This window comes from Dipodomys merriami, unplaced genomic scaffold (genome assembly GCF_024711535.1).
Source record: "Dipodomys merriami isolate MVZ:Mamm:240054 unplaced genomic scaffold, mDipMer1.0.p SCAF_2, whole genome shotgun sequence".
Lineage (NCBI taxonomy): Eukaryota > Metazoa > Chordata > Mammalia > Rodentia > Heteromyidae > Dipodomys > Dipodomys merriami.
In genome coordinates, this window is record NW_027203381.1 from 73268611 (window position 1) to 73284834 (window position 16224).

At 35.6% G+C, this 16224-nt stretch overlaps 1 protein-coding gene across 6 annotated transcripts in view; it reads left to right on the forward strand.

Moving 5' to 3' along the window:
* Positions 1 to 16224, forward strand: part of Golgb1 (golgin B1) — a 58958-nt gene that overhangs the window by 13815 nt on the left and 28919 nt on the right. For 4 of the 6 annotated variants that reach the window (XM_070030109.1, XM_070030113.1, XM_070030111.1 and 1 more), the window contains 6 exons: positions 1010 to 1135; positions 3021 to 3143; positions 4181 to 4294; positions 6822 to 7224; positions 8536 to 8651; positions 13028 to 13142. In XM_070030109.1, the coding sequence (XP_069886210.1) occupies positions 1010 to 1135; positions 3021 to 3143; positions 4181 to 4294; positions 6822 to 7224; positions 8536 to 8651; positions 13028 to 13142 (997 nt within the window). The remainder of the gene's footprint in view (positions 1 to 1009; positions 1136 to 3020; positions 3144 to 4180; positions 4295 to 6821; positions 7225 to 8535; positions 8652 to 13027; positions 13143 to 16224) is intronic. The other 2 variants (XM_070030110.1, XM_070030114.1) reach the window with 2 other exon arrangements.

Genomic DNA, 16224 nt, shown 5'->3' on the forward strand with positions numbered 1-16224 from the left:
ATGCCCAGGCTTGTCTTTTCTTTCCTTTTCGTGTGTGTGTGTGTGTGTGTGTGTGTGTGTGTGTGTGTGTGTGTGTGTGTGTGTGTGTGTGTGTGTGTGTGTGTGTGTGTGTGTGTGTGTGTGTGTGTGTGTGTGTGTGTGTGTGTGTGTGTGTGTGTGTGTGTGTGTGTGTGTGTGTGTGTGTGTGTGTGTGTGTGTGTGTGTGTGTGTGTGCCCAGACTTGTCTTTTCTTTCCTTTTCCTGTGTGTGTATGTGTGTGTGTACATGTACATATACATGTACATGGTAGTGCTAGAGGTGAAACTGAAGGCCTTATTCATGCCAGGCAACTGGTCTACTACTGGACTATGTCCTCAACCATTCTTCATTTTGATTTTACTCCTAGCAGTTTCTTCTGAGTGCATGTCTTTATCCCTGTCCTAAAAGAAAGCCCTGATGAATCAGTTTTAAGACACCAGAGGGGCTAGATTGCTTTATTCCATTTAGTCTTTCTTACAGGGGATGTCTTGCACTTTCTCAGTATTGTGAATAGGAAAGAACTGATGCTTTCTACTGTTTGCCAGCTGTCCATTACAACACATACTTTTTGGCTACTTTAGAAATTTCCTGTTCTCCAGGCCATTGGCTATTACTCTATCCCTGCCTTCTTCCATAGATTAACACTGTACAAGATGTCAGCCTTCTGAGTAGTTAGGATTATAGGCATTAGCCATGGATGTCTGGCAGCAATGTACTTTTACTAGCTTAGGTTCTAGAATTTGTAGGACAATTTTCTCACTATCCACATGCTTACTATCTAGTTCTGAATTCAGTTCAGAAAAATTGAAAAAATTGTGCTACTGTTTTAATCTTCCTCTGACAAATTTTTCTTCAAACATCCAATTCCTTGTGATAAGTAGAACTTAGAAGGAAATATGGTATTTAGGAAAAATGACAAAAAAGGAATTAAAAAATTTAAATGCTAATCTTTTTACTAAAGTAAATATACTTTTTCCTTCTATGCTTTCAGTTTGGTAAGATTTCTTCAGATATGGAAGAATTTGTAATGATGAAGCAGCAGCTCCAGGAGAAGGAGGAACGCATTAGCACTTTGGAAAACCAGCTCAGCGAGACACAGGCAGAGCAAGCTGCACAGGTGGGAACAAAGAATAATCATGAAATCCAAAGTGTTAATATGTGGCAAATCATTTCAGAAAGTCTTTTTTTTAAGCCTAAAACATCAAAGCATAGACTTTTTTTAAGCCTAATAGATCAAAGCCAGACTCTTAAAAGTGTAAGTTAAAAGCCAGAGTAGTAGAACAGATTAGAAGTGGGAGAGATAAATATGTCATGGAACACAAGAAAACTTCAAAAAACTGTTATGTACAGTGATGTGTTTGTCATACCCAAACTGATGACTGTTTCTTAGTTCTTAATAGAGGTTTAATTCACTGTCTTAGAAATGGGCTCATGCTGAATTCAAAAGAAACTGGCAGAGAAACTAAAAGAAATATAAATAATTAGGACCATTTTCCCACAAACGAAATCTTAGTGAGAAAATAAATCTTAACCAGATTATTTAGGGAGCACGTAATATAAAAGTGATATAGGTTATAAGATTCTTAGTTAAATGGCACTGATTTGTTTTGCTGTTCTTTATATTTATTTCTACTACCAGACTTGAACTATTTAAACTGACATTCTCAGCTCTTTTTCTAAAATTTGTCTTTTTTTTTCTTTTGAGAATGCTTTTTGATCATGACCAGAGTACCTTTGTAATTATCCATCACATGTTGATAACTTGTAGTAAGTGGTGCTTTCTGTTATATCAATGGCATACTATCTATTGTGTATAAAAATTATATGGATTTTTTAAAAAATCTATCAAGGAAGAGAACCCCAGTCAATTCAAGGTGTTACAAAGTGAGAAATCAGCATTAGCTGAAGGTCAGCACAAAATCAGCAAGTTAAGAGCTGATCAGTATGCTCCACCATGGCTCTTAAAGAAATGAATAAGCAGATACCACAATATAAAAAAAAAAAGATTGTACTGAACAGCTGACCATCAGTCCACTTATTCCCATTTCATTCTGCTAAGAACCACTTGAATATCATTGAAAATTGTTGAGCATGATTGTTTTTCTTTTTTTTTTTATTGTGAAAATACTGTACAGAGGGATTACAATTACATGGGCAAGGTAATGAGTGCATTTCTTATCAAGCATCGTTGCCTCTGTGTGGAATGTTCTTAGGAGAAAAAAGATACTTCTTTTTTTTTGGTCAGTAATGGCGCTTGAACTCTGGTCCTGAGCCCTGTCCCTCAGCTCTTCAGCTCAAGGCGAGCACTCTACCACTTGAGCTATAGTGCCACTTCTGGTTTTCTGGTGGTTTATTGTAGATAAGTTTCACGGGCTTTCCTGCCAGGGCTGGCTTTGAGCTATGATCCTCAGATCTCATCTTTCTGAGTAGCTAGGATTATAGGCGTGAGCCACCAGTGCCCGGCAAAAGATACTTCGTATATATTCAAAACATTTCTAATACCACAAAAAATACAATTTATAATCAAAATTTGAGGTAGACTTCTGAAAATGAATAGGATTTCTCTTATATTTGGAAGCTATTGTCAGGGCTGTCTCTCTTCCTTGACATTCAACATGGAATTCTCATCCTTGACTTTTAAAATTGAATTCTTTCTTTTTTTTTTTTTGGGGGGGGTCCGGTTGTGGGGCCTGAACTCTGGGCCTGGGCACTGTCCCTCAGCTCTTCAGCTCAAGGCTAGCGCTCTACCACTTGAGCCCTAGTGCCACTTCCAGCTTTTTTCTTTTTGCTTATGTGGTGCTGAGGAATCGAACCCAGGGCCTCATGCATGCAAGGCAAGCACTCTACCACTGATCCACCTTCCCAGCCCTAAAATTGAATTCTTAACAAAATGAATGTCTGTCTGTTTTTAGTATCTGTCTTTTGGAGACTAGTCTGTAGAATTTATTTGTGAAATATTTGGGGAATGTAACTTGTATAGTTTCTCTGGTATGTGTCTTCAGTTGAGTTCCATGCAGCAGGTGGTCCGAGAGAAAGATGCCCGCTTTGAAACACAAGTTCGTCTTCATGAAGATGAGCTTCTTCAGTTAGTAACCCAGGCAGATGTGGAAACAGAGTTGCAACAGGTGTGTTGCTCAAACGCAGTAGAATGGTTGACATTTTGGTTAACATTTAATCAAGACATCACAGCTATTTTTTAACCAGTATCCTTTTCCACTGTTCTCTACCCATTCTTACCATGCTCCTTATTGGCTTCTTTTTGGTGTCCTTGTTTTCTGTTGCATATCATTTTTCTCATCCTTACCTTGCCTTTTATTCTAATCAGGTATTGGAACTCCACAGCTGAGTTTAACTGGGAATGTAGTGAGAAATTGGGTGCTCTTCAGTTTGCTGGTTGTTAACTACCTTCATGCATTAAGAGCCCATCCATATCAATGAAGTCAATTTTGAACTTTCAAAAATTGGAGGTGAAAAAGTAATTTTGAATCTATGGTATTTTATTAAGTTTTTAAAAAAATTCATCAAGTAGATTTTGAAAATTGACTTCATTGAGTTCACCATCTACTAACACATAAGCATTTGTTTTCACTTAGTATGTAGTGAACAGAGGTATTGAAAGTCATTTCAGTGGCACTTTATGTTTTGTTTTTGAGCACAAACTTCTTCCAAGTTCTAAGCAGTCCTTCAGAATGTACCACGAAGTGGAGTTTCAGAACACAGTACTTCATTTTAAGTAGGGTATTAATTGTACATAGGTATGGTTGATAGATGTATTCAGTGAATGTTTTTCAAGTACCTTCTCTTGCATGAAAGTAGAAAAATAGTGGTTCTTGCCTGAGGAGAATGATCTTCTTCATGGGTGAGCATGTACCTATTTTATTTAGAGATAAGACATGAATTATCTAGTTTGCTATATATGATTTTCTCTCAATTATTAGAAGGCTTTTTAATTCAGGACTCACTTGCCTCTAAGTTTGGTGGTTGTCGGGCATTTTAGAGATTCTTTGTTGCTGCTGGATGGTGAGCATAGCATGCTGGTGTCCCCATCTTTGATTTCTTGTCTTCCACATGCCAGAACGTAACATCAGAAATCTACATGACATTTTGTAAAGTAAGCAAATACTAGTGAAAATTTATTATGCCTGAAACATTTTCTTTGCAGAAATTGAAGGTGCTACAGAGGAAGCTTGAAGAGCATGAAGAAGCCTTGTTGGGCCGTGCTCAGGTTGTGGCCTTGCTACAACAGGAGCTGACTGTAGCTGAACAGAAAAACCAGGTACTGCCTGTAATCCTTCCTGCTCGCTGAGGGGGCATTTATGTCCACTTCAGTTTGCATGGAATTGGGTTTAAAAGCCATTAGAGACTGATGCCATGTATTCATTCTTTAAACAAACATCCTGTACTTACGACATGGCAATACAGTGAGGAGAACAAATGTAGTTGCTTCTCTCATGGAGCTTACATTTCCACATCTTATTGCTTCTGTCTTCCTTTGTCATTTTATGTCTAGAGTCTGATTTTATTTAAAATGTCTTATTTTCTTCTAAGGAGTTGCTTTTTCATCATTTTCCCCTTCTCTGTCGTGAAATAGTTCTTGGGCTTTATATATGTTTTCTGCTTTGCCTTTTTCTTTCAGTTGACTCTTGTTGGATTGGAGTGAATCCATTATGCAGTATGTCCTTGAAACTAAATATGAAGAGGGATGTTAAGGTTCTAAATCTTAAAATGTTTTCTAATGAGATTGCATCCTCTCATTCCATTTCTCATACAGACCTGATTGTTATTCTTTTTGTTGTTGTTGTTGTTTTAAATTCTGGTACTGGGACTTGAACTTGGTGCTGTGCGCACTTGCTTGAATTTTTTATTTAAGACCATTACTCTACTTCTTGAGCTACACCTCCACTTTTGTGATCTTTATTCTTAATCTTTTCTGTTATTCATCTTTTCACTCTGTTTCTCTAGTGCAGTACTTCTTCTTTGGTCTCTTCTGTTCTGCATGGACATATGCTTGACCATGTGAACTCTTCTTACTAGTCCTTGGATTTCCTGTGTACCTGTCCTATCGTGTCAAAGTAGCTAAATCCTCATGCACATTTCGTGCTCTAGTCCATATTCTCAGGATGTTGGGAGCTGCTATAGTATGCCAGTTATATCCTCTATCCTCAAATTCAACGCTTCTTCCTGCTGTAGGCTCTCTCTTTAGCATAGTTCCCCTTTCTTTCGTTCTCACAAAACCCATGCCCTAACCTCAAGTCCCCGTTCTTGCTATCATTGGATAGTAAGTTCAAATTCCTGTTGTGCCACTTACTCATAGTTACACATAGTTACATCTATGTGACTTGGGAAAATTACCTACTGGTTACTAGGACTATGAATTCTCACAACCCTCTGTAAAAGATACTGTTACCATTTCCATTACACAGATGAAGAAATTCAGGGATAAGAAAGGCTGATTTGATGACCTTCAGACTTTCATCAGTAAAATAGGAGTATAAGTATATTTATATCATGATCATGTCTTAAAATCACACAAAATAGTATATAAAGCACTTATACCATGTTTGGCACATGCATCACAGTGTGACAGCTAAAATACTATGATTCTGATATGTTCATGGAAGACTTCTGAATTGTCAAATGCAAGGACATTTCTTAATCTTACTTTACTGGACCTATCTGTATCACTCATTTCCTGAAACTTTCCATTGGCTTGACTACTAGAACACAGCACTATCCTGATTCTCCTCCTTCATCTATAGCTTTTTTTGAATTCAGCAAGTAAGAAAACCTGTCTTTCCTAAAACAAAACCCAACCTTCCTTATTAAATTAAACTCATTATTTTTACCTCAAAAATGATTGCACAATCCCACTATTATGTATGTATCTAAAAGAATTGAAATTTTCATGCCAAATAAGCATCTGCAGCATGTTTATTGTAGCACTTTCATAGTGGCCAAGATAGATCATTCACATTAAAATCATGGTTTGCTGCTTTTACTTAAATAATTTTGAATCTGCCTTTCTCTATTAGAAATATTGGTACCCTTGTTCTGACTCAGACTATTATTGCCTACTTCCTGATGGGCTTTATCTGCCTGTGTCTCCCTCTTTCTTACTCCTCAGTATATCCTGTATTTGACAATAAAAGGTAATGTTTTGAAAAATCGTATCGGAAAGCTCCTAATTACTTTGATTTGGCTTTGGTTATTTTTCCAGCTTGTCTTATTTCACTTCTAAAGCTTTACCCACTGCCAGTTCCAAACTTCATAGGAAACCATGTTGTCTTCTATGCTTTCTTCACCTAAAGTAAAAGTAGGCATTAAAATGTGCTTTATTTGCTCAGCTGATTCTCATTATTTAAACTGCAAATTAGATAGCTCTCTTTTAGGAAGGCCATCCAAACTTTTCCCTTTTCTCTGTATGAATATCTTCCATGTATACCTCTCATATCTTCCTTCATTGTGTATTATACTTATCTGTGTCACTGGATTCATTCATTTATTCAGTGTTTATTAAGTATCACTCTGTACCTTCTGTGCTATATACTTAAGATCCATAGGAGAAACACAATCTGTTTTCTTAAGGGATTTATTTCTAATTGGAGAGACAAAAATTGAATATAATGACACAATAAATATGTATGAGTACAAACTGATTAAAGCAAAAATAGAGTGTCTTATGTAATAGTAGATTTGGTCCTATGTGCCTAGCTCCATACTTTACCTGGAAAAGGCATTTCCCTGTGCTAACTGAAGTGAAATAGTGTATTTATGGCTTAGAAGGCTTAATCTTTTTTTCTTAGGTACTTTCTCAGCAGTTAAAGCAGATGGAAGCTGAGCATAATACTTTAAATAACACTATTGAAGCAGAACGAAAGGAAACCAAGATTCTTATGGAAAAGATGGAACTTGAAGTAGCAGAGAGAAAATTATCCTTACATAGCCTACAGGAAGAGATGCATCATCTTTTGCGACAAGTTGACCAAGCAAGCCAAACCCAGGCTGAATTGGAGGCTAAGTGCCAGTCTTTAGAACAGAAGCACAAAGCAGATATGGAAGAAAAGACCTCTCACATTTTGAGTCTTCAAAAGACTGAAAAAGAACTACTGTCTGCCTGTGATGCTCTAAGGAATGAAAATTCAAAACTTCTCCAAGATAAAAATGAACTGGCAGTTCATTCAGCCCAGTCCATTCAGCAACTGGAAGGTCAGTATTATCAGCTTTTGAAGGCTGTCTCTAACACCTGAGTAGCTCATATTCCTGTTTGCTTTTTTAAAAATTATATTTTTATACTCCCTAACATTATGTTGAAAAGAACTATATAACTTGTGGGTGGGGATGGGAGAAGAAAACTGGGAGAGAGCTGGGGAGGGGTGACATTGTCCAAAAAGAAATATACTCTACCTGACTTAGTAATTGTAACCTCTCTGTATATTACCTTTATAATAATAAAAAATGTAAAGTTATATTTGTATTGTCTATAAGAAATTGAACAAAGAAGTTACCATTCCGCAAATCAGCTTTTGAATATAATACATCGTGATCATCATGATCAATGTCACCCCTTTTCTCTCCATTCCTACTCAACCCTCCCTTCAATTTTTTTAATTTCATAGGATATGCATTGAGTACCCCCAGTCTCTTTATCCTGTTTTCAAGGATCTATTAAGGATGCCTTTTGCTCAAACCATTTGAGTCCATAAGAAAGATAAGAAAAGTGTCTTTTCTGGTTCCTTATTACATTTTAATTAATATGTATTAATATACAACTATATATTATAATACTGTCTTAATATATAGTATAAAATTATATAATATATAGTATAATTAATGTTATAATTTCCTTAATATTATAACTATTGTAGTTATAAAACGCAAGTTACAAGTAAGTGCCACCATACCTGGCCCTGCTATGGAATATTGATGGAATCTTGACACTGTGAAAAAAAAATACTATGCACCCAAGTTATTTTCATGAGGGAAAGGAAAAAGAAACTTTAAATGCCTAGGCTTATTTTTTATTAATACATGTAAATTAACATTAATGGGATTCAGTATGGTATTTCCATGCCTGAATACAGCATGCATTGATTATTCCCTGGCATTCTATATCCAGCCCCCTTTTTCCCTCCTACATATGCACCACCACTCACACCCTCTGAGTCCTCAACTAGTCATTATTCTACTTTCAGGTTGACTTTTTCTATCTGTGAATGAGAGCATATGGTACTTGTCTTTCTGTGTGTGGCTTATTTCACTTAACATCAAACTTCAATCCATTTTACTGCAAATGAAAATTTTTATTTATGGCTGAAGATATACTGTGTGTTTGTTTTACCTTTGAAGACAGTTGTTTACTGAAGTGCCCTTTGGCCCTCGAGAGCATTTAAACATGTTTTTAAGTTATCATTGACATCATGACTTTAAGTACAGAACTGAACCAATGTATCCTTAGAGGACAATAACCCACTAAGTTTCAGACTTGATAGAGATAACACTTTCTTTTCTTTTCCTTAGACCAACTCCAGCAAAAATCCAAAGAAATTAGCCAATTTCTTGATAAAACAGCCTTGCAAAAATATGAAACAGCATCTCAGACTTCTTTCCCAGATGTTTATAATGAGGGCACACAGGTAATTAAATATGAATTTCTTGCTATTATGATCTGTTTGTCTTTGCTGTATCTCTTCTTGGGGACTAAGGAGAACTTATTGCAAAGAGTGGTATAAATTTTCTATGTTTTCAGCCTGATAATATGATTTGTGAGGGGAATGATTCTGTGTGAAAAGAAATCATGAAAATCATTAGTGCAGTGTCTCAACAAAGAGTAATGAGAAAATAATAGATATCAAGTACCATGCTCTTAGGAGCCTTTCAGTTTTAAAGTCTGATTCATTTCCTATCAATTATTACTTTTGCTTTTTTTTTTTTTTTTTTTTTTTGCCAGTCCTGGGGCTTGACCTCAGGACCTGGACACTGTTCCTGATTGTCTCTGTATTCCAGGCTAGCGCTCTACCACAGTGCCACTTCTGGTTATTTTCTGTGTATATGGTATGGAGGAATCAAACCCAGGGAATTATGCATGCTAGGCAAGCACTCTACCACTAAGCCACATTCCCAGCCCCATTACTTTTGCCTTTATAATCCATTTTTCCTGTTCAAAAGTCAGCTTTGTTTTTTTAGCAAACTGAGATTTACTCAGGTTCTGTATGCACAAATCAGTCTAAACAAAAGCCTATTATACAAGTCATATTGCTTTCATTAAATATATAAACAGTGAAAAAGTCTAATTGACAAGTGACTGCCAATATATTCTGCCTTCCCTGTACAAATACTTCTGTGGAAAGACAGACAATAAGCTACTGTTCAGCATAAATATTAGAGCAAAGGGCATTATTTTGACAATCCTAATTGATGAATGCCAGCTGGGATATGTGGATGTATCCAATTCCATTACAAGATTATACCTTCCCAGAATGACAGCCTATTAGACAAGAGTGTCATGATCCCTGGGCCTTGCTGTGTATTGATTTGGAAAGAAAAAAAAAACTTCTTGGTTCTACTTTACAAGCTTTCCAATCTCTTACTTTTGTTTTCTAATTTAATTTCATAGTGATGAGAGAATAGTAGCGGGTACTTTAAAATTTATCAAAACTTGACAGGTTCTGGTGGCTCACACCTATAATTCTAACTACACAGAAGGCTGAGATTTGGAAGATCATGGTTTGAGGTCTACTTGGGCAGAAAAAGTTCATGAGATTTTGTCTCAAGTGAGAGCTGGTTACGCTGGCACATTCCTGTTATCTCCAACAGGAAACTTTAAAGAGGTAGATTGTGGCCCAAGGTATCTAGACAGGAAGGATGACTTTCTCTCAAAAGTCACCAGCACATGTGGGACTTTGGAGGCACAGCTCAGGGACAAAGTGCTTGCCTGGCAAGTTCTAGGCCCTGAGTTCAAACCTTTGTACTGCCAAAAAAGCAAAACTAAGCAACAACAAAAATCCTTATTTTGTGTCTTCTGTTTGATAAACAACTCTAATAAAGATGTACTTGACATACTATAAAGTATATATTTCAATGTTTGACATGCATAATCCACAAAACTATCACCAATATCAAGATGTAAACATTGTAAACCATTTTTAGAAGCTTTCTTCTGTCCATTTTAGTTTCTCTCACACATTTCCACTAACCCAGAAAGACCACTGATCTGATAGCTGTTACAGACTAACCTTTATTTATTTTTATTATTATTATTTTTGGGGGAGGGGTCCGGTCGTGGGGCCTGAACTCTGGGCCTGGGTGCTGTCCCTCAGCTCTTCAGCTCAAGGCTAGCGCTCTACCACTTGAGCCACAGCGCCACTTTTGGCTTTTTTTCTTTTTGCTTACGTGGTGCTGAGGAATCGAACCCAGGGCCTCAAGCATGCAAGGCAAGCGCTCTACCACTGAGCCACCTTCCCAACCTCAGTCTAACCTTTATAATTAGAATTTATTTATCCTTTTTTTTGGCATATGTGTCACCCAGCATACTTATTTGGAGATTCATTCCATTGTATATACCAATAATTCATTCTGTTGTATTTGAGTACATTGTGCATTTAAAAATTGTCTATTCATTTACTTATCGATAAACAATTTAAATTGTTGCCAGCTTTTGCTATTGCAAATAAAACTTTATTTTTTGAGGTGATTAAAAAAAAAAGACATTTGATTTTGACCACCATTGCAATTGCCATTTTAGTACTTTTTCAGTGGTAAAGGGTCACATATAAATTTTTAGGCTTCATGGACCTACCATTCTTTATTGTAACTAGAATAGACAACTCTGCTATTGTAGAGCAAGAGAAGACAGAATAAAAGTAAACAAATGATGATGGGTGTGTTCAAATAAAACTATTAGGAAAACAAGTGGAGAGCAACCAAAATTTGCTGAACCACTGGTTTGTATTTTCATCTAGTATCATTCTTCATAAGGAAGAATTTGTGCAGGTCTTCTGGTGACAAGCTCTTGCAACAGAGTTTTTCTTTATAGTTTTTTTTCTATTCAGTACTTCAAGAATATTGCCTTGCTGTCTTCTGTCACATTATATTAAGGACTCTGCTGTCATTCTTTTAATCAATTTTAGAAGATCTTGTCATTAATCAGTTTTTTTCTGGTTTCTGCCCTTCTTTAGAAATTCTAGCTACAAATAAATTAGGCTATTCATAGTTGTTCCAGAACTCACTGATGATGGTTTAAATTTATTTTTTGTTTATTTTTGTTGTTGTTGTTGTTTGTGCTTGCCCTAGGCTTGAACAGCCTGATGCTGTTCCTGAGCTTTTTTGCTCAAGAATAGCATTCTTACCACTGAGCCACAGCTCTACTTCTGGCTTTTTTGGTGTTTAATTGGAGATAAGAGTTTCACGGACTTGCCTCTCAGGCTGACTTTGACCACAATACTCATATCTCAGCCTCCTGAGTAGCTAGGATTGCAGGCATGAGTCAACAGTGCCTTAGTGTTTTTGTTTCATTTTGTTAGCTTCTTTTTTTCCTCTATTTTTAAGTTCAAATCTTTTCTTGTAGTATATCTAATCTCTTGCTAATTAGTGTAGTTTTATTAGTCTCAAGCATAATTTTCTTTTCTCCTCTTGTTTGAGCTTTAAAATTTTTAGTTTTTCTGTATTTTTGACTACATATATATACATATACATATATACATACATGCATGCATTATTGCATACATATTACATACATGGTCTTTCTATATAGGCCAGACTGACCTCAGATTCTAACTATTCCTGCCTTAGCTTCTAAGTGTTGAGATTAATTGTATGCACCTCCAGGCCTACTCTTATTTTTCAGTCCTAATATCTGTCAATATTAGGTCTGATTCAGTTGATTACTTCTCTGAATTCATCGTGGCTTATATTACTTTCTGGCTTCCTAGTATGACTTCATAATCTTTGTTTGCCAGACTATATGGATGTTTGATATCTTTGCAGTCATATACTTTTTTAATTCTTTATTTTTTAATTTTTTAAAATTATTACCTCTCAGTACTTATACAAAGGAGCTGCCATTTAACAAAGCAGTTTATTTTATGTATGCAGTGTATCTTGATCAGTGTCACACCTTTCAACATTCTTACCCATCCCTCTTCTACCCCTTCCCTCACTTTTCTTAATTTTGTAGAATGTACATTGGATTCAGTTGTTACTTGAAAAGAGTTTGACCTTTTCATATCTTGTTGCTTTGATTTGTAAAAAGGCTTCAAATCCAGGCTCATTCTATTCTCTTGAAGCAAGATACCTTGCTAAGCATTTGACTTAATGCCGTGTGAAAAATCAGTTTTTCCCATATGTCTGTGTAAACTGATACTCTTTAACAAGTCCTGAATTATCACCCAGTGCTATTTTCTAAGTTCTTAAGACAGTTTGGGTAGTTTGGATAGTGTCTTATATTCTATACACTGTACTGTACAGCTAAATATTCGTTGAAGACCATTCATAGATGTTCTGTGTGACGGTATTCTGTGAACTCCTCCCTTGATCTTAGCTATGGCTTCTCAATTCAGGAAGTTGGGCAGGTTCTACCTAGATTTTTCCCCATTTTGGGAAACCTAGTTTACATGGAAAAAAAACAAAAAATAGTTTTTTCTCCTTCCTAGTTTCCTTGAGCCTTTCTTTCATGTTCATTCTTTGAGAGAGAGAGAGAACTTGATGCTTAGAATCACTAATCTTATGTTTAATTGCTACAAATCTTGGATTTCTATCTTTGTAATCCAGGCGTCAGTCTTACATTCAGAAACGAATGAACTGGAAATTTATGTGAAATATTTTATTTCTTCTTTTAGCTTCAGGTTAAAAAATTCTTCAGAGATTATCTAGGTAGATTATAGACAGCATTTTTCATGTATTCTAATTGAAGAACTTTTAGAAGACAAAAATGCTAGAGTTCATCTGGGCATTATTAGTATAAGAGATTTTTCACTAAAGAATCATTAATTTTTGTTGTCTTTTTACAATTTAGGCAGTCACCGAGGAGAATATTGCCTCTTTACAGAAGAAAGTGATAGAGCTAGAAAATGAAAACGGAGCCTTGCTCCTTAGTTCTATAGAGCTGGAGGAACTGAGAGCTGAGAATGGTATGTATAAATGGAAACCACAATTCTCTTACCCCTCAAGTGCCTTTGTTCTTAACACTATATAATATGCTGATTTTCTGGTTCTCTGATAATAAAGATCTTAATAAAGCAGAGCTCATAGTTACCAAAATAAGATTAACATACATTAAATAATAGCACAATACTAGTGTTTATGGAAATGTAACATTTTTCAATGTGAGTTGCAAATACTGCAGAATTTCTATGTAATTTACATGCACTTGGGAATGGGCAGAGGTGTCTTTTTGGAAGTATGACTGGACTGAGACTTTAATAAGATGAATTTTTTAATAGGCAAAATAAGGAAAGAAAGCTTTCTTGGTTAAAAAATATGAAATGAATAACAAATCAAGATAAAAGTTGAAAGGTACGATCCATTTTTGTTTTTTCTCATGCTAATACTTCACTTGAATCCTACCTCTTTCCTTCAAGCTAGTTATTCCTTTGAGGCCTCAATTCCAGTTCTGGTTTCTCAGGACTTTAACTCTGATTGTAGATTCAAAGCATTTTTGTGCTTCCATAATATTCTTACATATTAAAATGGTTTGTTTATATGTTTGCCTTTTTTATTCTAAGATTTCATTTTTTGAAATTTTATTATAAAGGTGATGTACACAGGGGCTACGTTTACATAAGTCAGGTAAAGAGTACATTTCTTTTTTTTTTTTTTTTTTGGTGTGAGGGAGGTCCGGTTGTGGGGCCTGAACTCTGGGCCTGGGCGCTGTCCCTCAGCTCTTCAGCTCAAGGCTAGCACTCTACCACTTGAGCCACAGCGCCACTTCCGGCATTTTTCTTATGTGGTGCTGAGGAATCAATCCCAGGGCCTCGAGCATGTAAGGCAACTGCTCCACCACTGAGCCACCTTCCCAGCCCCAAGAGTACATTTCTTTTTGGACAATGTCAGCCCTTTCCTCACTCTGTCCTAGATTTTCCTTTCCATCACTACGCACATGTTATACAGTTCATTTTCAACATAGTATCCAGTTGAATACTGTTGCTGTTGAATATAGTTGTTCATCCTTTGTCCTCCATTTCTATGCTTCTCTTACACTCCCAAAGGCATATAACAAAAAGAAAAGAAAACAAAAAGCAAAAAAAGGCAAAAACATTCTTGCTTATATTTCCTGGAGTTCATTTCGATAAATAATATTTTGTATGATCAAATGAACATAAGCATTGTGCTTTTCTGTTCCTCTCCTAAGAGTATCCTCCTTTGGTCTCACTTTGTGTGAATGCCTAGAGACCTGTATCATTTATTATGTCCTGGTATGTGAGATACTAGCTTCTCTAGCATATGAGAGAAAACATGCACTGTTTGTCTGTCTGAGCTAGGCTTACTACACTTAACATGATTTGTTCTAGGTCCATTCATTTCCCTGCAAATGATACAACATTGTTCTTTCTAATAGCTGTGTAAAATTCCATTGGGTGTAGGTACCATATTTTTTTGATCCACTCATCTATTTTAGGGGGCATCAGGGCTGGCTGTTTCCACAACTTGACTATTGTAAATAGTGCAGCAATAAATATGGGTGTGCAACAGTCTTAATGGTATCCGGGATGGTGATGTTCTGGGTAGATGCCCAGGAATGGTATGTTTGGGCTGTGGGGAAGATCTATCTTCAGTTTTGTGAGGAACCATTATTCTGCTATCCAGAGTGGTTGTACTAGTTTACATTCCCACCAGCAATGCAGTAGGGTTCCTTTTTTATTGTAAGTTTTTCAGTGGTAAAGTATAAGTCCTTTAAGGGCAAAGGCTATTTTTAAATGTTTGATTTACCTAAAATTAGACTAGTAGTGGCTACTAAGTTAAAGTTTTATTGAGTTGAACTGAACTTACTAGTATTTTATTCCATTGGACTATATATAAGCTGTAAGAATGAAGAAATATTTCTTTCCTTTTATCGTTTGCTTCACAAGGCCCTTATGGATTTAGTAGCATATAATTGATAATGCTTTACTAATTTAATTCATCCTGCATTTATGGACTCTAATAGGTTTTGTCTAATAGGAGTAAAAAAGAATACCAGATGAAGTTTATAAATTTTTATTAAACTTGAGAGCTAATATTTCCAACTTAACTATCTCAGTTTTCCATTTCACTCTAAACCAGGGACTATGCACTTTTAGTAAAAGGTTTTTTTATAAGCTTGCAGATTCTGCTATTTTACCCACAGAAAGCATTTCTTTAAGAGCTTATCTATGATGCTTATTTTGCAGTTTAGCAAAGAGTTCCTATTTTGTTCATGTGGTTTAAAGGTATTATATGAGTTCTATTTTCTTTCATGAAGTGATAATTGGCTTTTTATTAATTTTTTTATTAATTTGTGTGTCTGATCTCACAGTTTACTTTTGCTTTATGTGTCATTATTCTGTTTGACTCACTTTTTTGCATTATTTTTACCACTATACCCCTTCTTCTAATAATCCGTGAAATATCTGAACATATGTTAAGTACTGTCTTAAATTCATTTGAATTTACTTTCCTCCATTCATACAGCAGGTTTCAGTAGGCCTGTTTAGAAATTTGATACCTAAATAATGAAAGGGGGATATCCATACAAATAGGCTAAGAAAAGACAGGGCAAATGCTGAAGAAAAAAAAAGTTCAAATGTCCTGAATGAACTTGACTAGTTTGCAGAACAGAATAAAGGTCATTGTTTTTGTAGTAAACAAAGGAGAAGAACTTGGGAAAATAAGTGGAGTCAAAGCATGGGGCCCCTTGTAGGTCATGTTGAGTAAGATATTTACACATTATATAAAAACCATACTTTTTTAGTGTTTTAGTTTATCGAAAAGAATGTAAGTAAGCATTTTGAGGATTTTACTATTAATGTGTATTTTTATTTATTTTTTGAGTTATTTAGATCCTTTTTAGATACATACATTGTTAAGTGATCACAGCTTTCTTAATGCTAGTTATTATATAATCTACTCACATCATTCATTTTTTTTTCCATTTAGTCATTGAAAAGATTGGCTCATCCTTTTAGTGTGAAGCATTAGTGTCTTTATCAGTACATGTGAAGGAATATTGAAGACATTTAAAATATATAAATTATA